The sequence below is a fragment of the Eschrichtius robustus genome, chromosome 2 (genome assembly GCF_028021215.1).
Source record: "Eschrichtius robustus isolate mEscRob2 chromosome 2, mEscRob2.pri, whole genome shotgun sequence".
In the NCBI taxonomy this organism is placed as follows: domain Eukaryota; kingdom Metazoa; phylum Chordata; class Mammalia; order Artiodactyla; family Eschrichtiidae; genus Eschrichtius; species Eschrichtius robustus.
In genome coordinates this window covers 50,685,077-50,710,683 of record NC_090825.1, presented here as the reverse complement: position 1 = coordinate 50,710,683, position 25,607 = coordinate 50,685,077, and the positions used below count along the sequence as shown (strand labels likewise).

At 36.9% G+C, this 25,607-nt stretch overlaps 1 protein-coding gene across 5 annotated transcripts in view; it reads right to left on the bottom strand.

The window, feature by feature from the left end:
- Window positions 1-25,607, bottom strand: part of RNF180 (ring finger protein 180) — a 301,957-nt gene that overhangs the window by 70,851 nt on the left and 205,499 nt on the right. For all 5 annotated transcript variants that reach the window (XM_068533115.1, XM_068533097.1, XM_068533123.1 and 2 more), the window contains one exon: window positions 9,188-9,413. In XM_068533115.1, the coding sequence (XP_068389216.1) occupies window positions 9,188-9,413 (226 nt within the window). The remainder of the gene's footprint in view (window positions 1-9,187; window positions 9,414-25,607) is intronic.

The following is a 25,607-nucleotide window of genomic DNA, read 5'->3' as shown; positions in this document are numbered from 1 at the left end:
CCATGGTTTGAAAAGATCCAAATGATGTTAAAGGGCTTAAAAAACCAAAACCAAAACCAAAACAACAATGAAGATCTATTCCACTCCCTCTATCTCTAGCTCCACTCACAATCCCCAGGGACTGTTTTAAATATTCCTGTTTTCAAGCTTTTTTCTGGAGATTAATCTCCATAAGTGCAAGGCAGTGTTTTTCAACACTTGGTTTGCAAACCACTAGCCAGATGTGAAAGGATTTAGGGTGAAATTGAATGAAAAATTTTTAAATTTTCATAGTTACCTATTTATTTTAATGTATATTAGAAGAAGTGTATAAACTAGAACATCAAATACATAAATTCACAAATAAATTTTTAAGGATGAGGCTAAAATAAGTATTTTTTTAAAAAAACATGTGTCGATATGAAGAAAACCCTCAAGTAAAAAAATAATTCTGGTGGTATGTGGATACAGTAAAAATTGTAAAGGTGGTAGGAAAATGACAGAAATTTGAGAAACACTGCTCTAATCATTATGCTTATTTTTCTATTTCTTTTTTATAATAAAATTTTTTTTTCCATATATTAAAGCACAAGAGTGACTACACTAAAAGACATCATGAAATAGATACTCTTATTGATAAAGAATGAGTTTGTAAATATATACAATGGAATACTACTCAGCCATAAAAAAGAACAAAATAGTGCCATTTGCAGCAACATGGATGCAACCAGAGATTATAATACTAAGTGAAGTAAGTCAGAAAGAGAAAGACAAATACCATATGATATCACTTATATATGCAATCTAAAATATGGTACAAATAAACCTATCTGCAAAACAGAAACAGACTCACAGACATAGAGAACAGACTTGAAGTTGCCAAGGGGGAGGGAGGTGGAGGAGGGAAGGACTGGGAGTTTGGGATTAGCAGATATAAACTATTATATATAGGATGGATAAACAACAAGGTCCTAGTATATAGCATAGGGAATTATATTCAATATCCTGTGATTAACCCATAATGAAAAAGAATATAAAAAAAGAGAATGTATAACTGAGTCACTTTGCTGTACCGCAGAGATTGGCACAGCATTGTAAATCCACTATACCTCAATAAAAAAAAATGAATAAGTGTGGATTTTGGAGGCAGTGATGATTCTGTACAAGATGAACAGAAAAATGAAAAAGTTGAGGCATGGATGAATGCAGGAACAAAACCACTATTAGCATAAGAATGAACAGACCAGACTTTTTGGTATAGAACAAGAGAAAGTATGAAATGCTGTTAATGGGAATAGGGACAATAGAACAAGACCAATTACAGGTTGTCACAGTGGATAAAAAGAGGAAATGTGATGTTCTTTTGGATGAGCTGTATGTCCTGGATAAAGCCCAGCAGGACATCTCAGAGTCAGACAGAATACAGGATAATTTGTCACTGTGTGGAATTGGCCCAAACACTGCAGGATATCTGTCATCCCTGCCCCTGCTGACTAGATGCCAGTAGCATCCTCCTATTATTGTGACAGCCAAAATATCCCTGGTGAAAAATATCATAAGCCTGCTTTATGCTTAAAATCCTAGATTAGGTTAAATGTTATTTCTTTACTTAGTTAGGGACTTATACACACAAGGTCAAGACTTAGCCATTTTCTTTTCCTTTTTTTCCCAATGGAGTTCACTTCTGCTTATCAGCATCTAGTTCCACCATGTAAAGGCACAAGGGTAGTGGCATGGAGTGGGTGGTCAAAAAGGAGACAGAGGTTGAATGCAGGAAAATAGTGGAACAAGGGTAGAAATCTTCCTTGCTGAGCTTTGGGTACATTTGAATGAGGTGAGAGCAGTGAGTGACTTCACAATTGAGAGTTAAGTTGTACTGACCCTGTGGCTCCCTGTGCAATACCTGAGACACTTGTATCTTCCATATGAGCATGGGCTGGGATCCCTGAACAATGAACACTGAGTCTATAGTAGGACTGCCCATACCAGTGTTCTCCAGAGTCAGTCCAGAATAGGGGCAGTGACATGCTTGGTTTGAAGGCTTCAGTCATAAAGTCAATTCAAGAAAATATGATGCCTTCCCTTACAACGAAACCATAATCTCCTTGGCTGAGGGATTTCTACCCCCTCACTTGGATGACCCTCTCTCCATTTAAAGCCTTTTCCCTTCCTCAGCCTGCTGATGAAGGTGGCCTGCAGACCCTGTTATACAGCATGTAGCACCTCTCTGAACAGACCTACGGTTGGGGTGCTGATGTGGGAGTTCCTTGTCTGAAAGAACGAGGCTGTCAGTCAATCAATAGGAAAGGTCTTCCCTATCCAGAGGTCTTTCTCCTCAGCTCTGCCCATCCTGGATTCTTTTTCATCTCCACAGACAAAAGAACTGTAGTTAACATCAGAACTTTTCCCAGTCTCACAAGCAGGCTTAGAGTCTTCCATGTGCAAAATTTATTCTGCTGTTTTCCAAAGTGACTTTGCCATTTTATACTCCAACCAGCAATATATGAGTTCCATATCTCCATATCCTTGTCAACACTTGTTATTGTCTATCTTTTTAACTATAGCCATCCTAGTGACTGTGAAGTGATATCTCATTATAGTTTGGATTTGCAACTAATGACTAATGATATTGAGCATTTTTTTCATGTGCTTATTGGCCATCTTTATATCTTCTTTGGAGAACTGTCTATTCAAACTCTTTGTCCATTTTAAAATAGGGTTATTTGTTTTTTAATTCTTGAGTTGTAACAGTTCTTAATATATTCTAGATACTAGACCCCTGTCACATATATGACTTACAAATATTTTCGTTTATCCTGTGGTTATCTTTTCACTTTCTTGATAATATCCCTTTAAGCAGAGAAGTTTTTAACTTTGATGAAGTCTGATTTATCTATTTCTTCTTTGGCTGTTTGTGCGTTAGGTGTCATATCTAAGAAACCATAGCCCAATCCAATTTCAAAAAATATTTACAGCTACGTTGTCTTCTAAGAGTTTTATATTTTTATCTCTTACATTTAGGTCTTTGTTCCATTTTAAGTTAATTTGTATATGTGTGTGTGTGTGTGTGTGTGTGTGTGTGTGTGTGTGTGTGTATTCATAGTGTGAGGGAGGGTTCCAAATTCATTCCTTTGCATATGAATATCTAAATGTGACAGGCTCTCTATGTTCTTACCGAGTATAGTGGTAGATTTGAGTAGATTAAAAAAAAAATAAATGTTTTTCTATTTGCTGTATATCCTTAGTACAGTTTCCATAGACTTAAATGAAAAAAAAATCATTTCACCAGTTAAACGGTTGTTTTGCTGGGGTGAGGATCCATGAAGCTTCTCACGCTACCATTCCAGAAATCTTCTTCACTATTTCTTAATTTATCAACTTTAAATAATATTGACTTCCTTCTAGGAGCATTTGGGTCTTTTGCAATATCTTCTTCCCTTCTCACCTCTCAAATTTTTGTGAATAATATCATTTTTAGTTTCTATATTGTCTACCTTTATTATCAGAACGCTTTTATCAGTTAGGATGCTCTTGGTGTACACTAATAGAAAATTTATTCAAACTGCCTTAGTTAATTAGTAAATTTAATATTTCATGTAATAGAAAATTCAAAGGTAGGGTAGGCTTCAAACCCGGCTGACTTGGTGGTTAAACAATGTCATCAAGACCCGTTGTTCATTTCTTTCCTTAGTTTTACTATCCAAAATAAAGACTTTATACTAAGCTGGTTCCCCACTTGCTCATAAGATGGCTGCCAGTAATTATTCCTATTACACACTTTCTTGTTTATGTCTAATGGGGAAGAAACTAGCTTTTCCATCTCATGTCTTAAGAGTAAAGGCAAATTTTAGTCTCACCTCATCACTCAGAACTGAATCACATGCCCATTTATGAACCTATCACTGGCAAAAGGAATAGATTACCAAAAAGCCAAAGATGGGTTCATCTACCCAGGAGCCACCTGGCCTATGCTGAGGGAGTTAAATACTGGAATAAAACTCAGGGTATGTTAGGAAGAAAGATGTAATGGATACGAATTAGCAACCAATAGTGTCTACTACCTATTTTTTTGTATGTTTTTCTGTTAACTTTTTTTCCATATTTGCTAGTTTTATTTATTTAACTTTTTTTTTTAAAACATCTTTATTGGAGTATAATTGCTTTACAGTGGTGTGTTAGTTTCTGCTTGATAACAAAGTGCATCAGCTATACATATACATATATCCCCATATCTTCTTCCTCTTGCGTCTCCCTCCCATCCTCCCTATTCCACCCTTCTAGGTGGTCACAAAGCACCGAGCTGATCTCCCATGCTATGCAGCTGCTTCCCACTAGCTATCTATTTTACATTTGGTAGTATATATATATCCATGCTACTCCATTAACTTTTGACAGTATTATCTTGACCTCCACTAACAAATGATATTAATGCCTTCTATACTGTCTTCTATATATGCTCTCCCACTTCAAATTCTCAACTTCTAGTGTATCAAGAACTTTATCAAGATCACATCTAACAGTGTTAAGAAATTTAAGCAAAATTGCATTAAATACTGAATGTTATATTGAGAGTTCAGGTTTAAATCATTATTTTGCTAAAGCACACTCTATGGAATAAATCTGGAAGGAATTTCATCATAACTCTATCCACTGAACTACTCTAAATTACAACTAACCCCTTATTCATTTGCCAAATATCTTCAGTTCCTTTAGAAAATGACAACCTTCCCACTTTAATCTTTGATAATAACTGTCCCCTGGTTTGTACACAATTGGAATGGTGACATTAGGTAGCTGAGATGATTAATTCATTCACTTAATAAATAATTCTCAGGGTTCAGTAAAGTTAACAGAATAGTGTAAGATTGGAAACTGACTTTCTCCCAAAATATCAACAAAAGCAGCTGAAACCAGAAGAGGAAAAAAATCCCATTTACAATTGTAGCAACAAAAATATACAGGCATAAAGCTAATAAGAATTTTGCTGTGCCATTTGAAAGGAAATTACAGAAATATTATTGAGAGGCAATATGCTTTCAATATTATAACAATGTTATAATATTATAACAATATTATAAAAATGTCAATTAAAAATGTGAATTATTCCCCAAACAACTTATAAAATTAATTCACTTGTGAGTTATTAAAACATAAAGTTAGAATAATTATAAGACCGAAGTAATGGTATAGGACAAGATAGAAATATGAATGGAAAAGAACAGCTGCCAAAAAACACAGAAACATTTTAGTAATTATCTTCATTACCTAAAAAAGGCAGTTCAATCAGCATAGAAAAAAATGAATTTTTCAATAATTGTTACTGGGATAAATGCTTACAGACACGGAATAAAGGGACTATATATTTTTTTTAAATTATGACTTAAGCTGTTTATTCTTTCTAAATTAGTAGAAAACTATTTCACAAGGTTTATTATTATAATTTTTTGTTTGTGGTTTTCTTGTTTTGTTTTTGAAAGGTACTATATTTTTAACCAAACCACACACCATAATAAATGGACTGGAATTAAGAGTAGGGAAATGAGGAAAAAATGAAAACCAAAATAAATATAGGTAAAGAGACTATTTATATACAGTAAGTCCCCTACATACGTACCTTCAAGGTGCGAACTTTCAAATATGCGATCGTGTGTTCACATATCCAATCACATAAGTTAGTTCACGTGTCTGGCGTACGTTATCACATGTGTGCATCCTCTACAAGTGGTTGTACTCTTGTGTATTTTACTGTACAGTACTGTATAGAGTGCAGTAGTACAGTATCTTTATTTCAAGCTCAGGATGTCTGGAAGCAAGCGTAAAAGCAGCAGTGATGTAGCTGGTACTACTGTACTTTTCAAGGTACTGTACTGTAAGATTAAAAATGTTCTATTTTTTGTGTTTGTTTTTTATGTATTATTTGTGTGAAAAGTATTATAAACCTATTACAGTACAGTACTATATAGGTGATTGTGTTAGTTGGGTACCTAGGCTAACTTTGTTGGACTTACAAACAAATTGGACTTACGAATGTGCTCTCAGAACACAACTCGTTCATATGTAGGGGATTTACTGTAATTCTGTAGTGGATAAGGCCTTTTAATACCTAACTTTGAAATTAGAAATAATAAAGGCAAAGGTTGCTACATAAGACTACATAAAATATAGAAGTTCTGCACATTCATAAAATATAATAAACATAATTCAAGTACATATGACAAAATAGGAAAGTGATTTGCCACATATGACAAAAGCTGACATTACTGAAAAAAAAAAATCCTCTTGCAGTAAACAAGAAAATGATGAACAGACCAAAAGAAAAATCAGCAAAGGGCATGGTAAGGGATTTAAAAGGAAAAAAAATGGATAGTCCAGAGTGTTGAGAAAATAAGCCCATTATATTGCTGCTTGCAATAATTTTGGAGCATAATTTTGTAACATATACATAGCCTTAAAACACATATAGGCTTTAACTACCAATTCTACTCCTGGAAATCCATTACAAGGAAATGCTTGGAGATGTGTGCAAATATTCATCCATATATATCAGCAAATAAATGAATGATAAACAACTAAACTAAATAGTAGATAGCTTAAGTAGATCATGATATAATCACAAGAATTTAAAGTAAAACAAGGGACTCCCATGGTAGTCCAGTGGGTAAGACTCTGCGCTCCCAAAGCAGGGGGCCCGGGTTCGATCCCTGGTCGGGGAACTAGAGAGCACATGCATGCTGCAACTAAGAGTTCGCATGCTGCAACTAAGAAGTCCACATGCTGCAACTAAAGATCTTGCTGCTGCAACTAAGACCCAGCTCAGCCAAAATAAATTAAATAAATAAATATTTTTTAAAAAGTAAAACAAAAGCCTTATGTTCAAAATGAACATTTTACAAAAAAAAATGATTAAGTATATGGATATAAAATATTCTGGAAGAATACTCGATAAATGTGATCTCTAAATGGTAGGACTATGGAGGATTTTGAGCTTATAATTTTATTTGTATACTCTGATTTTTCTATAATGAAATTGCATTACTTATATAATTTTAGAAGTTATTTTTATAGGAAAACCAGATTTTATATATATATATATATATATATATATTTTTTTTTTTTTTTTTTTTTTTTTTTTTTGGCTACTGGCAATGTTGCTTTCTCTAATCTATACTCTGATATGCCCTGAGCTCTTATCAAAGAATACCATAAGATACCATGTTAGAAAACCTGATATTGCATTTGCTCTGAGGATGCTTTTGAGGACACTGCCTACTCTATCTCTCAATATGCCTAGAAATCACATTAAAAAATTTCTTTTAAAGTGCTGGAAAAAACTTCTCTTGCCCTTAGGAGTTGGTATGTTTCTTTCCATCGATCATGAGAATCATTTCATTGTATGCTTATTTTATTTTTTCTTAGGCAGCCAGAATATTAAAACGAAATACTTCATTCAATACTTCCATTGCCTTCTTACTTCACTGCATATATATTTTAAAACATGTCAAATCTTTTTGAGGTAGGTATAAATAACTAAGTAGTATATTCCCATTATTATTATCAGCTTCTAAATGACAGTACACAACCAAATTTAGTCTCCATTGGAATAAATATTCCCAATATGATTTATTATATAGAAGAACCAATTTTGGAAATAAAGGAAAATATGACATTGTTGCTTTGATAAATGAACCAAGAGAGTCAAGTCATTATTGTTTTAAGACATTAAGGAAAGCAATTTTAAAATCCCTGTCAACATTAAACTGGATCATGGAAGGCAGGGACATCTGTCTAAATCACTACGTACATTCCCTAGATGCTTCCCTTCAAAACAGGCTTTCAGTAAATGCTTTCTTGCATAGATGGTCAGAGATAATACTGAGAAAGAGATGTTACTCTTCACATTTCATTCACTCCAAAGCACCTAGCAAGGGATCTAGTACTAGAAAAGAACGCTTATTTTTCCCACTTCAATGTAAGCCAGAGAAGCAGAACTTCCAGTAAGCTTCTGTCCTCCCATGGAATTGCTTCCTTCCCTCTCTCCACTCCTTACTTGCTCTTCCCCATGAAAGGAAGAGTGATCTGCCAGTGTGACAGATGACAGCCTGGAGTCCCTGACCATGTTTCTCTATTGGGTAGAGTCAACTGTACTTGGCATGTCCTTTTGTCTCCAGGTCTGTCTGTGCTCAGTGCACTGATTTTGTGCTCCAAACTATATGCACTAGGCAGATCAGAAAGGCAAAGCTTTATTTTCTCTTCACTGTGTGATTACTGAGCCTGTAAGCCAGGTTTGCAAGCCTTCATGCAGCTGGTTGGGTTAAGGCATGCAAAGCTTATTTTTGTAAACTGATTCTTCCTTGCAGATGGGTCCTTGGATTTTCTTTTGCAGAAGAAAAATGTACCATGTGTTTTCTACAGTTTTACTGTTAATAAAGTACATACTTTGATCCTCATTTGGTTCCTCTATGGTTGAGGCGAGAATGTGGATATAGAAATTTCCTCCCCTAAGGTTTAGCACACAGTAGTGCACTCAATAAATATCAGCTCTGCTTACTTCTATCATTCTTCCCTTTCACCTTAGCAGGTTTCTATGTTCCACATTCATTAGTTTTTCCTTTCTCCATTAGTATGTTTTAAATATTGTGTTATATTCCATCTTTACATGATAATTAGGTAAACAAATCCTTGTTCCAATTTTACTATCTTCTAGTTCAAGAAGAAAGACCTTAAGAACAACAAGAAGGTTGAGAAGATTTGGAGTCTGGGGGAAAGGTCTAATAGTTATCCTCAGATATTTACAGATTTATTCTCTGAGACTTCAGAGGAAAAAACATGGGCCAAAGAATGAGGAGTAGTGGAAGGCAGATTTGAGGAATAAATAATCAACAGGGCTGCTTCAAATTTTAATGGAATGTCCTTGACACTGGAGATGTTCAAGTAAATGCTGAACAATAACTAGTTAGGATGCTTTAGAAAAGATCTCAACATTGAATAGAGGAGTAGAGATGAGAAACTATTCTCATCTATGATTCTATGATTTTAACAAGTTCTAATGAGTTCGGCAAGCACTGTTTTATAAACTAGAGAGTAACAAATTATGCTGTATATGATTTTCAATAACTTTCTCATAATAATTCATACAGTACCTTTAGAACTGGAACAAAGAGGTAGTCAAAATAATCAGGCAATTGTGTTAATGAAAGACAACAGTTACCTGTCTGGAAAAAGACTCTGGAAATAATTGTCCGACACAACGGGCAGGGAGTGCTTGCAGGATTGTCTTTGGCAAGAGTCCGTAAGCAGGGCTCACAGAAGATGTGGTGGCAAGGGTAACACATGTAGGGGTTGAAATAAACATCCAGACACACTGCACAGATGTAGCTCTCCTTTTCTTCTGCATATTCATTGTCATCATCTGTACTCATCTCATTATCCAAAGTCTGCAAAACATAAGCAAAAACGATTTTTCTTAGTTCAGTATGAGATTGGTTTTCTTGAGAAATAGAGACATTGATTTTATATTTTCTTAAAATGAATGAAAATATTTATGAGAAGCAGGTAATATCTGTTTCTGTGCATAATCAAAGTGACAGAAATGCTACCTCGCAAAGTGGGAAGAAACTGGAAACATACATGAAAAACCCAGAAGTCTTAATTATTCATTTTAGTATTTTTATATAATGCTAAATGTTAAAATATAGTACCTGAACATATTAAGTATACCTGTATCTCTATTTAACCAGCACTACTTAAGTAAGTGTTAGGTCCTAGGATGACAGTTTCCCCCTATCTATTCCACTCCCATCACAGCAAATAAGCTGACTGTCGCAAGATGATAAAGCCTTACATGGGCATTCACACATGAAGAGAAGTGAGGGTAAGAGGATGTCATACTTCATCTTCACACCATGCATGGAGCGTTTTTATTCTACATTTTGCACCTTCCTGAACCTCAAAGCCAATAAAAGGCCAAAGCCTAAGGTATGTCAGGAAGTAGATAAGGTAAAGAAACTTGTAGTAATTCTGGGATGAGCCTTGTAACTGGGAAATATGATGATCCCTCTCCTCTCTCCCAAATGGAAGTTAAGAAAGATGCTATTAAAAGGTAGTTAGGATTTGTTATAAAGCATAAACTAACACACCATTGTAAAGCAATTATACTCCAATCAGGACGTTAAAAAAAAAAAAAATGGTAGTTAGGAAAGAGGCACTCAGGTTAGCAGCACAAAATCTGGTGGCTGAATTCCTGTTACTTAACATCACAATATTCCTCATCCATGAGGATGCTGTGAGAATTAAATGAGGTAATCCACGTAAAGCGTTAAACACAGTGCCTGGTATCTAACAAATATTCAATAAATATTAACCATAGCCAACCTTCTCTCCTCTCTTCTTCAAAGGCCCTATAGTCTTGGCTAGAGCCTTGGGAAATTTTCCTCAAACCAGGCCTGACCTCAGTCCACTGAGGCATAATGGGAATCTACATGGTGTAGATGCTTTCCTCCTCACTTTAATGGATGTGAAAAATGGAGATCAGTGATTAATATCTGAATAGGCCTTGGGTTTAATAAATATTTTTAGGTTACATGAAATGTAAAAGTTACATAAATGAGGCAAACAGAGCCTTGAAAATACAGAAAAACCTTTCTACTGGATAAACTATTATTTGATTTATCCAGATGGCTTTGCTTCCTCTTTCTGCCGCTTGTTGATAATTTCTCTCTTTATGAAAGACATATTTGAGGCATTAGCCCATTCTTTTTAATTGGTTGTCTGATTTTTCTTAAGCATTTTTACTTAATCTAGTTATTTGTTGTTACTGGCTAGATGTGTTGCAAATATTTTTTCCTTTTCTCTGGTTTGTCTTTTCACTCTTTTCATAGTGTCTTTTGATGAAATGAAATTCTTAATTTTAAAGAACATTTTTCCTTTATGATTTAATACTTTTTGTGTCTCATTTAAGAACTCTTACTTTTTCCCAAGGTCATTAAGAGAGTCTTATTTTGCATTTAATAATATTTCATCATCCTATAATCTACCTGAAATTGATTTTCATGTATGGTGTACATTAGGATTAAATTTCATTTTTATTTTTATGTAATTATTAATTGGTACAGCCCATTTATTGCAAAGACCTAACTTTCCTCCACTGTTCTAAAGTGCCCCATTGTTATTAGGCCAAATATGCATGGGTTGGCTTCTATTTTGTTCCATTACTTTACTGTCTGTTCCTATGCCATAATCACAATCTCTTACTGTGGGCTTATAATAAGCCTCAATATCTGGTAAAGGAAGTCCTTTCACCTTAAAGTCTAATAAGAACCTGCAGTATAAACAAACAAACAAACAAACAAAACAACTAATACTAAACTTTCTTTGGGTTATTTATATGGAAATATGTTAATATAAATGTTTCAGACATTACATGAAATTTCTAAAAATCTTAAAAAAAAAAAAAAAGCCCTTACTCAGGTGGATGATTACAAAATAGATAAAATTCTTCCTGTCTCTCTATGTGCACCCATATGCATTTCATCAAGATGTGGAGATTAGTTTTCCACCCTCTGAATTTGGGCTCTGTCATGTGACTTGCTTTGGCCAATGGATTGTTAGCAAATATGATGCAAACAGAGGCTTAAAAAAAGGTTGTGCATTGGAATAATCCTCTCTTGATGATCTTGGAAACCCTAGTCTACTACCATGTGAACAAGCCTAGGCTAACCTGCTGAATAGTAAGTGAATATGGTCCAGCTGCCTCCATTGTGACTGCTGACAACAAGCCAACCACCAGACATGTGTGGGTAGAGCCAATGACTGTCACCTAACTGTAAATGTACTGGTGAGCCCAGATGACACCGTGTGGATCAGAGATAAGCCATTACAGCTGAGCTCAGCCCCAACTGCCAACTCAGAAAACTGTGAGTGAATATAGGTTGTTGTTTTAAACAACTAAATAAAATCTGTTTGTTACATAACAAAAATTACTTGACACATCCTTGTCTACACATGGCTAACTTTACCTGATTTTTAAAATCTTAGTTTAAATACCAACTTCCCCAAAGGATTTCACTGCTATTCTATCTAAAGTTGTTCTGTCACTGCTACTTATTTGTTTCCTCATAATAATTTCTATTTGCCTATTTTTCTATGTCTCTCAATAGAATGTTAAGATTAATAAAGGGGAATGAAAAAATATATATACATACATGCCATTTTTTTCCCCAGTGAATTAATAGTAGAGCCTGCTTGGTGGTGGCTTGCATTCTCAAAATGCTCATAGGTTCAGCTTGTTAAATATTGTATTGATTATATCTCTATTAAGTGTTCTTAGGTATTCTTGTAGGCCTTTTGGATATTAACAGCTAGACAACAAGCATTCTGTGAAATCTCATATAACATATACAAAGTTTAACACAGAGAAGATATGAAGTAACTGTCCCTCACCAACAGAAAGATTGTGGCTATGAGTTGAACACTAATAAAAATCTGCTGGAAAGGCAACAGTATACACAATTTTTCTCATTATTGTTATATGACTATTCTCTCCTGTACTTAAAAGAAACTTGAAAAAGGAAAGCTGTAAGTGCACAATTAGTACCGATTTGGGCCCCCCAGATAATAAAAATATCTTTGGACCTAGATGCTTACTTACTAAAATTTTATTCCATAGTGACAGCTTATTCTGTTTGTATTACACTCTCAATATTGTGTCTTGAGATTTGAACTAATTAACCTCAAAGAAACTCATGGCATAAGACAATCATAATTTGAAGACCTTCTTAAAGCAATCCAAATTGTGGCCCTAATAACTGTACATAATTTTATTTCTATGAAGTACTTTATCTCTACATAAATAACAAAAGTGACTAGATTTCATTAAAATATACATCAAAGAAATAAATGATTTGCTCTTTAAAAACACAACAATATTATGGAAATAAACTTGAAGGTGGAAGTTTGCAAATAGAAAATGAGGTCAGAACTATTCATCTATTAGCTGAGCTACGAGACTCAATCCACAAAACAGATGTAACACATACAAAGACCTCTAGGATCACTATATTTTAAGGGACCAAAAAGGGTGAAGAGTTTTCATTACACAGAGAATCGAACATATCTGGTGATAAAAACTGTTCTGCAAGAAGACAAAAAAAAATCTCAAAGACAGAACTCCACTGGGCTTTTCTGCAAATTGGAGAGATGATAATAAAATTACTGTTGGATAGATGGTTATATTTTAAAAATTAATTACTCATTAATAGATAAATGTCAGCCTGGAAAAACGTTTTTAATAGGTGTGTCTATGAACTCATCTTCATCTCATCAACACTTCAATTACCATAGATGGAGACCATCAAAATGCTTCTCAGAAATGGAGAGGTGACAGGAAAGATGACTGACTAGTTAAAAACAACTAAAATCCTTTCTGAACAGGAGGGAGACCTTCAAGATGGCAGAGGAGTAATACATGGAGATCACCTTGCTCCCCACAAATACATCAGAAATACATCTACATGTAGAACAACTCCTATGGAACACCTACTGAACACTGGCAGAAGACCTCAGACTTCCCAAAAGACGCCCTCAGGCGACCTACATGCCGAAGCGGGGACGATCCAAAGCTGAACCCCAGGAGCAGTGCGAACAGAGAAGAGAAAGGGAAATTTCTCCCAGCACCCTCAGGAGCAGCAGATTAAATCTCCACAATCAACTTGATGTACCCTGCATCTCTGGAATACCAGAATAGACAATGAATCATCCCAAAATTGAAGCGGTGGACTTTAGGAGCAACTGTAGACTTGGGGTTTGTTTTCTGCATCTAATTTGTTTCTGGTTTTATGTTTATCTTAGTTTAATATTTAGAGTTTATTATCATTGGTAGATTTGTATATTGATTTGGTTCCTCTCTTTCTTTTTTTTTTTTATATACACATATGTATTTTTTTCCTTTTTCTCTTTTTGTGAGGTGTATGTGTATGCTTCTTTGTGGGATTTTTGTCTGTATAGCCTTGCTTTTACCATTTGTCCTAGGGTTCTGTCTGTCCGTTTTCTTTTATTTAGTATAGTTTTTAGCGTTTGTTATCATTGGTGGATTTGTTTTTTGGTTTCGTTGCTCTTTTCTTTCTTTCATTCTTTTCTTATTACTTTTTAATTTTTAAAAAGTTTTATTAATTAAAAAAGTTTTTTATTTTAATAACTTTATTTTTTTTTAATTTATTTATTTATTTATTTATTTATTTATTTATTTATTTCTCACTTTTCTTCTGAGCCGTGTGGCTGACAGGCTCTTGGTGCTTTGGTTGGGTGTCAGGCCTATGCCTCTGAGGTGGGAGAGCCAAGTTCAGGACACTGGCCCACCAGAGACTTCCCGCTCCACGTAATATGAAACGGCAAAAGCTCTCCCAAAGATCTCCATCTCAACGCTAAGACCCAGCTCCACTCAACGACCAACAAGGTACAGTGCTGGACACCCTATGCCAAACAACTAGCAAGACAGGAACACAACCACACCCATTAGCAGAGAGGCTGCCTAAAATCATAATAAGGTCACAGACACTCTCAAAACACACCACCGGACACGGTCCTGCCCACCAGAAAGACAAGATCCAGCCTCATCCACCAGAACACAGGCACTAGTACCCTCCACCAGGAAGCCTACACAACCCACTGAACCAACCTTAGCCACTGGGGGCAGACACCAAAAACAACAGGAACTATGAAACTGCAGCCCGTGAAAAGGAGACCCCAAACACAGTAAGTTAAGCAAATTGAGAAGACAGAGAAATACACAGCAGATGAAGAAGCAAGGTAAAAACCCACCAGACCAAACAAATGAAGAGGAAATAGGCAAAAAGGAATTCAGAGTAATGTTAGTAAAGATGATCCAAAATCTTGTAAATAGAATGGAGAAAATACAAGAAACGTTTAACAAGGACCAAGAAGAACTAAAGAGCAAACAAACAATGATGATGAACATAATAAATGAAATTAAAAATTCTCTAGAATGAATCAATAGGAGAATAACTGAGGCAGAAGAACGGATAAGTGACCTGGAAGATAAAATAGTGGAAATAACTATCGCAGAGCAGAATAAAGAAAAAAGAATGAAAAGAATTGAGGACAGACTTAGAGACCTCTGGGACAACATTAAACGCACCGACATTTGAATTATAGGGGTCCCAGAAGAAGAGAAAAAGAAAGGGACTGAGAAAATATTAGAAGAGATTATAGTTGAAAACTTCCCAATGTGGAAAAGGAAATAGTCAATCAAGTCCAGGAAGTGCAGAGAGTCCCATACAGGATAAATCCAAGGAGAAACACGCCAAGACACATATTAATCAAATTATCAAAAAGTAAATATAAAGAAAAATTATTAAAAGCAGCAAGGGAAAAACAACAAATAACACACAAGGTAATCCCAATAAGGTTAACAGCTGATCTTTCAGCAGAGACTCTGCAAGACAGAAGGGAATGGCAGGACAAATTGAAAGTGATGAAAGGGAAAAACCTACAAGCAACATTACTCTATCCAGCAAGGATCCCATTCAGATTCAATGGAGAAATTAAAACTTCTACAGACAAGCAAAAGCTAAGAGAATTCAGCACCACCAAACCAGCTTTACAACAAATGCTAAAGGAACTTCTCTAGGCAGGAAACACAAGCGAAGGAAAAGACCTACAATAACAAACCCAAAACAATTAAGAAAATGGTAATAGGAACATACATATCGATAATTACCTTGAATGTAAATGGATTAAATGCTCCCACCAAAAGACATAGACTGGCTGAATGGATACAAAAACAAGACCAGTATATATGCTATCTACAAGAGACCCACTTCAGACCTAGGGACACATACAGACTGAAAGTGAGGGGATGGAAAAAGATATTCCATGCAAATGGAAATCAAAAGAAAGCTGGAGCAGCAATTCTCATATCACACAAAATAGACTTTAAAATAAAGACTATTACAAGAGACAAAGAAGGACACTACATAATGATCAAGGGATCAATCCAAAAAGAAGATATAACAATTGTAAATACTTATGCACGCAACATAGGAGCACATCAATACATAAGGCAAATGCTAACAGCCATGAAAGGGGAAATCAACAGTAACACAATCATAGTAGGGGACTTTAACACCCCAATTTCACCAATGGACAGATCATCCAAAATGAAAATAAATAAGAAAACCCAAGCTTTAAATGATACATTAAACAAGATGGACTTAATTGATATTTATAGGACATTCCTTACAAAAACAACAGAATACACATTCTTCTCAAGTGTTCATGGAACATTCTCCAGGATAGATCATATCTTGGGTCACAAATCAATCCTGGGTAAATTTAAGAAAATTGAAATTATATCAAGTATCTCTCCCGACCACAATGCTATGAGACTAGATAACAATTACAGGAAAATATCTGTAAAAACTACAACGCATGGAGGCTAAACAATACACTACTAAATAACCAAGAGATCACTGAAGAAATCAAAGAGGAAATGAAAAAATACCTAGAAACAAATGACAATGAAAACACGATGACCCAAAACCTATAGGATGCAGCAAAAGCAGTTCAAAGAGAGTAGCTTATAGCAATACAATCTTATCTCAAGAAATAAGAAACATCTCAAATAAACAACCTAAACTTTCACCTAAAGCAATTAGAGGAAGGGGAACAAAAAGACCCAAAGTTAGCAGAAGGAAAGAAATCATAAAGATCAGATCAGAAATAAATGAAAAAGAACTGAAGGAAACAATAGCAAAGATCAATAAAAATAAAAGCTGGTACTTTGAGAAGATAAACAAAATTCATAAATCATTAGCCAGACTCAAGGAAAAAAAGGGAGAAGACTCAAATCAATATAATTAGAAATGAAAAAGGAGAAGTAACAACTGACATTGCAGAAATACAAAGGATCATGAGAGATTACTAAAAGCAACTATATGCCAATAAAATGGACAACCTGGAAGAAATGGACAAATTTGTAGAAAAGCACAACCTTCCGAGACTGAATCAGAAGAAATAGAAAACTGGCCTCACAAGTGAATTCTATCAAACATTTAGAGAAGAGCTAACACCTATCTTTCTCAAACTCTTCCAAAATATAGCAGAGGGAGGAACACTCCCAAACTCATTCTACGAGGCCACCATCACCCTGATACCAAAACTAGACAAAGATGTTAAAAAGAAAGAAAACTACAGGCCAATATCTGTGATGAACATAGATGCAAATACCCTCAACAAAATACTAGCAAACAGAATCCAACAGTACACTGAAAGGATCATACACCATGATCAAGTGGGGTTTATCCCAGGAATGCAAGGAGTCTTCAATATATGCAAATCAATCAATGTGATACACCATATTAACAAACTGAAGAATAAAAACCATATGATCATCTCAATAGATGCAGAAAAAGCTTTCAACAAAATTCAACACCCATTTATGATAAAAACGCTCCAGAAAGTAGGCATAGAGGGAAATTACCTCAACATAATAAAGGCCATATATGACAAAACCTATAGCCAACATTGTCCTCAATGGTGAAAAACTGAAACCATTTCCACTAAGATCAGGAACAAGACAAGGTTGTCCACTCTCACCACTATTACTGAACATATTTTGGAAGTTTTAGCCACAGCAATCAGAGAAGAAAAAGTAATAAAAGGAATCCAAATCGGAAAAGAAGTAAAGCTGTCACTGTTCGCAGATGACATGATACTATACATAGAGATTCCTAAAGATGTTACCAGAACACTACTAGAGCTAATCAATGAATCTGGTAAAGTAGCAGGATTCAAAATTAATGGACAGAAATCTCTTGCATTCCTATACACTCATGATGAAAAATCTGAAAGAGAAATTAAGGAAACACTCCCATTTACCATAGCAACAAAAAGAATAAAATACCTAGGAATAAACCTGCTTAAGGAGACAAAAGACCTGTATGCAGAGGAGAGAAGATGGCGGAAGAGTAAGACGCGGAGATCACCTTCCTTCCCACAGATACAGTAGAAATACATCTACACGTGGAACTGCTCCTACAGAACACCCACTGAACGCTGGCAGAAAACGTCCGACCTCCAAAAAGGCAAGAAACTCCCCCCGTACCTGGGTAGGGCAAAAGAAAAAAGAAATAACAGAGACAAAAGAATAGGGACGGCACCTGCACCAGTGGGAGGGAGCTGTGAAGGAGGAAAGATTTCCACGCACTAGGAAGCCCCTTCGCGGGCAGAGACTGCGGGTGGCAGAGGGGGGAAGCTTCGGAGCCACGGAGGAGAGCGCAGCCACAGGGGTGCGGAGGGCAAAGCGGAGAGGTTCCCGCACGGAGGAGCGGTGCCGACCAGCACTCACCAGCCCGAGAGGCTTGTCTGCTCCCCCGTCGGGGCGGGCGGAGGCTGGGAGCTGAGGCTCGGGCTTCGGTCGGATCGCAGGGAGAGGACTGGGATTGGCGGCGTGAACACAGCCTCAAGGGGTTAGCGCACCACAGCTGGCTGGGAGGGAGACCGGGAAAAAGTCTGCAGCTGCCGAAGAGGCAAGAGACTTTTTCTTGCCTCTTTGTTTCGCTGCGCGCAAGGAGAGGGGATTCAGAGCGCCGCCTAAACGAACTCCAGAGAAGGGCGCGAGCCGCGGCGATCAGCGCGGACCCCAGAGACGGGCGTGAGACGCTGGGGCTGCTGCTGCCGCCTCCAAAAAGCCTGTGTGTGAGCACAGGTCACTCTCTACACCGCCCCTCCCGGGAGCCGGTGCAGCCCGCCACTGCCAGGGTCCCATGATCCAGGGACAAATTCCCCGGGAGAATGCACTGCGCGCCTCAGGCTGGTGCAACGTCACGCCGGCCTCTGATGCCGCAGGCTCACCCCGCCTCCCCTGTACCCCTCCCTCCCCGCGGCCTGAGTGAGCCAGCGCCCCCGAAGCAGCGGCTCCTTTAACCCCGTTCTGTCTGGGCGGGGAATAGACGCCCTCAGGCGACCTACACGCAGAGGCGGGTCCAAATCCAAAGCTGAACCCCAGGAGCTGCGCAAACTGGGAAGAGAAGGGGAAATCTCCCCCAGCAGCCTCAGAAGCAGCGGATTAAAACTCCACAAACAACTTGATGTGCCTGCATCTGTTGAATACCTGAATAGACAACGAATCATCCCAAATTCAGGAGATGGACTTTGGGAGCAGGATATATTAATTTTTCCCCTTTTCCTTTTTTTTGTGAGTGTATATGTATATGCTTCTGGGTGAGATTTTGTCTGTATAGCTTTGCTTTACAATAGCTTTATTTTACTTCACTATATTATAGCCTCTTTCTTTTTTCTTTCTATTTTTTCTCCCTTTTACTCTGAGCCGTGTGGACGAAAGGCTCTTGGTGCTCCAGCCAGGCATCAGGGTGGTGCCTCTGAGGTGGGAGAGCCAACTTCAGGAAACTGGTCCACAAGAGACCTCCCAGCTCCACGTAATACCAAACGGCAAAAATCTCTCAGAGATCTCCATCTCAACATCAAGACCCAGCATCACTCAATGACCAGCAAGCTACAGTGCTGAACACCCTATGCCAAACAACTAGCAAGACAGGAACACAGCCCCATCCATTAGCAGAGAGGCTGCCTAAAAGCATAATAAGGCCACAGACACCCCAAAATACACCACCAGACGTGGATGTGCCCACCAGAAAGACAAGATCCAGCCTCATCCACCAGAGCTCAGGCACTAGTTCCCTACACCAGGAAGCCTACACAACCCACTGAACCAACCTTACCCACTGGGGACAGATACCAAAAACAACGGGAACTACAAACCTGCAGTCTGTGAAAAGGAGACCCCAAACACAGTAAGATAAGCAAAATGAGACGACAGAAAAACACACAGCAGATGAAGGAGCAGGGTCAAAGCACACCAGACTTAACAAATGAAGAGGAAATAGGTAGTCTACCTGAAAAAGAATTCAGAATAATGATAGTAAGGATGATCCAAAATCTGGGAAATAGAATAGACAAAATGCAAGAAACATTTAACAAGGACGTAGACGAACTAAAGAGGAACCAATCAATGATTAAAAACACAATAAATGAAATTAAAAATACTCTAGATGGGATCAATAGCAGAATAACTGAGGCAGAAGAAAGGATAAGTGACCTGGAAGATAAAATGATGGAAATAACTACTACAGAGCAGGATAAAGAAAAAAGAATGAAAAGAACTGAGGACAGTCTCAGAGAACTCTGGGACAACATTAAACGCACCAACATTCGAATTATAGGGGTCCCAGAAGAAGAAGAGAAAAAGAAAGGGACTGAGAAAATATTTGAAGAGATTATAGTTGAAAACTTCCCTAATATGGGAAAGGAAATAGTTAATCAAGTCCTGGAAGCACAGAGAGTCCCATACAGGATAAACCCAAGGAGAAACACGCCAAGACACATATTAATCAAACTGTCAAAAATTAAATATAAGGAAAACATATTAAAGGCAGCAAGGGAAAAAAAACAAATAACACACAAGGGAATCCCCATAAGGGTAACATCTGATCTTTCAGCAGAAACTCTGCAAGCCAGAAGGGAGTGGCAGGTTATACTTAAAGTGATGAAGGAGAAAAACCTACAACCAAGATTACTCTACCCAGCAAGGATCTCATTCAGATTCGATGGAGAAATTAAAACCTTTACAGACAAGCAAAAGCTGAGCGAGTTCAGCACCAACAAACCAGCTTTACAACAAATGCTAAAGGAACTTCTCTAGGCAAGAAACACAAGAGAAGGAAAACACCTACAATAACAAACCCAAAACATTTAAGAAAATGGGAATAGGAACATACATATCGATAATTACCTTGAATGTAAATGGATTAAATGCTCCCACCAAAAGACACAGGCTGGCTGAATGGATACAAAAACAAGACCCATATATATGCTGTCTACAAGAGACCCACTTCAGACCTAGAGACACATACAGACTGAAAGTGAGGGGATGGAAAAAGATATTCCATGCAAATGGAAATCAAAAGAAAGCTGGAGTAGCAATTCTCATATCAGACAAAATAGACTTTAAAATAAAGACTATTACAAGAGACAAAGAAGGACACTATATAATGATCAAGGGATCGATCCAAGAGGAAGCTATAACAATTGTAAATACTTATGCACCCAACATAGGAGCACCTCAATATATAAGGCAAATACTAACAGCCATAAAAGGGGAAATCGACAGCAACACAATCATAGTAGGGGACTTTAACACCCCACTTTCACCAATGGACAGATCATCCAAAATGAAAATAAAGAAGGAAACACAAGCTTTAAATGATACATTAAACAAGATGGACTTAATTGATATTTATAGGACATTCCACCCAAAAACAACAGAATACACATTTTTCTCAAGTGCTCATGGAACATTCTTCAGGATAGATCATATCTTGGGTCAGAAATCAAGCCTTGGTAAATTTAAGAAAATTGAAATCGTATCCAGTATCTTTTCCGACCACAACGCTATGAGACTAGATATCAATTACAGGAAAAGATCTGTAAAAAATACAAACACATGGAGGCTACACAATACATTACTTAATAACGAAGTGATTACTGAAGAAATCAAAGGGGAAATCAAAAAATACCTAGAAACAAATGACAATGGACATACGACGACCCAAAACCTATGGGACGCAGCAAAAGCAGTGCTAAGAGGGAAGTTTATAGCAATACAAGCCTACCTCAACAAACAGGAAACATCTCGAATAAACAACCTAACCTTGCACCTGAAGCAATTAGAGAAAGAAGAACAAAAAATCCCCAAAGCCAGCAGAAGGAAAGAAATTATAAAGATCAGGTCAGAAATAAATGAAAAAGAAATGAAGGAAACAATAGCAAAAATCAATGAAACTAAAAGCTGGTTCTTTGAGAAGATAAACAAAATTGATAAACCATTAGCCAGACTCATCAAGAGAAAAAGGGAGAAGACTCAAATCAATAGAATTAGAAATGAAAAAGGAGAAGTAACCACTGACACTGCAGAAATACAAAAGATCATGAGAGATTACTACAAGCAACTCTATGCCAATAAAATGGACAACCTGGAAGAAATGGACAGATTCTTAGAAATGCACAAACTGCCGAGACTGAACCAGGAAGAAATAGAAAATATGAACAGACCAATCACAAGCACTGAAATTGAAACTGTGATTAAAAACCTTCCAACAAACAAAAGCCCAGGACCAGATGGCTTCACAGGTGAATTCAATCAAACATTTAGAGACGAGCTAACACCTATCCTTCTCAAACTCTTCCAAAATATTGCAGAGGGAGGAACACTCCCAAACTCATTCTACGAGGCCACCATCACCCTGATACCAAAACCAGACAAAGATGTCACAAAGAAAGAAAACTACAGGCCAATATCACTGATGAACATAGATGCAAAAATCCTTAACAAAATACTAGCAAACAGAATCCAACAGCACATTAAAAGGATCATACACCATGATCAAGTGGGGTTTATCCCAGGAATGCAAGGATTCTTCAATATACGCAAATCAATCAATGTGATACACCATATTAACAAACTGAAGGAGAAAAACCATATGATCATCTCAATAGATGCAGAGAAAGCTTTCGACAAAATTCAACACCCATTTATGATAAAAGCCCTGCAGAAAGTAGGCATAGAGGGAACTTTCCTCAACATAATAAAGGCCATATATGACAAACCCACAGCCAACATTGTCCTCAATGGTGAAAAACTGAAACCATTTCCACTAAGATCAGGAACAAGACAAGGTTGCCCACTCTCACCACTATTATTCAACATAGTTTTGGAAGTGTTAGCCACAGCAATCAGAGAAGACAAAGAAATAAAAGGAATCCAAATCGGAAAAGAAGAAGTAAAGCTGTCACTATTTGCAGATGACATGATACTGTACATAGAGAATCCTAAAGATGCTACCAGAAAACTCCTAGAGCTAATCAATGAATTTGGTAAAGTAGCAGGATACAAAATAAATGCACAGAAATCTCTTGCATTTCTATACACTAATGACGAAAAATCTGAAAGTGAAATTAAGAAAACACTCCCATTTACCATTGCAACAAAAAGAATAAAATATCTAAGAATTAACCTACCTAAGGAGACAAAAGACCTGTATGCAGAAAATTATAAGACACTGATGAAAGAAATTAAAGATGATACAAATAGATGGAGAGATATACCATGTTCCTGGATTGGAAGAATCAACATTGTGAAAATGACTCTACTACCCAAAGCAATCTACAGATTCAATGCAATCCCTATCAAACTACCACTGGCATTTTTCACAGAACTAGAACAAAAAATTTCACAATTTGTATGGAAACACAAAAGACCCCAAATAGCCAAAGCAATCTTGAGAACGAAAAATGGAGCTGGGGGAGTCAGGCTCCCTGACTTCAGACTATATTACAAAGCTTCAGTAATCAAGACAGTTTGGTACTGGCACAAAAACAGAAATATAGATCAATGGAACAGGATAGAAAGCCCAGAGATAAACCCACACACATATGGTCACCTTATCTTTGATAAAGGAGGCAAGCATATACAGTGGAGAAAAGACAGCCTCTTCAATAAGTGGTGCTGGGAAAATTGGACAGGTACATGTAAAAGTATGAAATTAGAACACTCCCTGACACCATGCACAAAAATAAACTCAAAATGGATTAAAGACCTAAGTGTAAGGGCAGACACTATCAAACTCTTGGAGGAAAACATAGGCAGAACACTCTGTGACATACATCACAGCAAGATTCTTTTTGACCCAGCTCCCAGAGAAATGGAAATAAGAACACAAATAAACAAATGGGACCTAATGAAACTTAAAAGCTTTCGCACAGCAAAGGAAACCATAAACAAGACCAAAAGACAACCATCAGAATGGGAGAAAATATTTGCAAATGAAGCAACTGACAAAGGATTAATCTCCAAGATTTACAAGCATCTCATGCAGCTCAATAACAAAAAAACGAACAACCCAATCCAAAAATGGGCAGAAGACCTAAATAGACATTTCTCCAAAGAAGATATACAGATGGCCTACAGACACATGAAAGAATGCTCAACATCATTAATCATTAGAGAAATGCAAATCAAAACTACAATGAGATATCATCTCACACCGGTCAGAATGGCCATCATCAAAAAATCTAGAAACAATAAATGCTGGAGAGGGTGTGGAGGAAAGGGAACCCTCTTGCACTGTTGGTGGGAATGTAAATTGATACAGCCACTATGGGGAACAGTATGGAGGCTCCTTGAAAAACTACAAATAGAACTACAATACGACCCAGCAATCCCAATACTGGGCATATACCCTGAGAAAACCATAGGTCAAAAAGAGTCATGTACCAAAATGTTCATTGCAGCTCTATTTACAATAGCCAGGACATGGAAGCAACCTAAATGTCCATTGACAGATGAATGGATAAAGAAGATGTGGCACATATATACAATGGAATATTACTCAGCCATAAAAAGAAATGAAATGGAGGTATTTGTAATGAGGTGGATGGAGTTAGAGTCTGTCATACAGAGTGAAGTAAGTCAGAAAGAGAAAAACAAATACAGTATGCTAACACATATATACGGAATCTAAGGGGAAAAAAAAAAAAAAAAAGGCCATGAAGAACCTAGTGGCAAGACGGGAATAAAGACACAGACCTACTAGAGAATGGACTTGAGGATATGGGGAGGGGGTGGGGTGAGATGTGACAGGGTAAGAGAGTGTCATGGACATATATACACTACCAAATGTAAAATAGATAACTAGTGGGAAGCAGCCGCATAGCACAGGGAGATCAGCTCGGTGCTTTGTGACCACCTAGAGGGGTGGGATGGGGAGGGTGGGAGGGAGGGAGATGCAAGAGGGAAGAGAAATGGGAACATATTGTATATGTATAACTGATTCACTTTGTTATAAAGCAGAAGCTAACACACCATTGTAAGGCAATTATACTTCAATAAAGATGTTTAAAAAAAAAAACCTGTATGCAGAAAACTGTAAGACACTGATGAAAGAAGTTTAATTAAAATTAAAGATGGAGAGATATACCATGTTCTTGGATTGGAAGAATCAACATTGTGAAAATGCCTATACTACCTAAAGCAATCTACAGATTCAGTGCAATCCCTATCAAACCACCACTGGCAGTTTTCACAGAACTAGAACAAAAAATTTCACAATTTGTATGGAAACAAAAAAGACCCTGAATAGCCAAAGCAATCTTGAGAAAGAAAAACGGAGCTGGAGGAATCAGGCTCCCAGACTTCAGACTATACTACAAAGCTACAGTAATGAAGACAGTATGGTACTGGCACAAAAACAGAAATATAGATCAATGGAACAAGATGGAAAAGAGATAAACCCATGCACATATGGTCACCTTATTTTTGATAAAGGAGGGAAGAATATACAATGGAGAAAAGACAGCTTCTTCAATTAGTGGTGCTTTGAAAAATGGACAGCTACATGTAAAAGAATGAAATTAGAACACTGCCTAACATCATACACAAAAATAAACTCAAAATGGATTAAAGACCTAAATGTAAGGTCAGACACTATAAAACTCTTAGAGGAAAACATAGGCAGAACATTCTATGACATAAATCACAG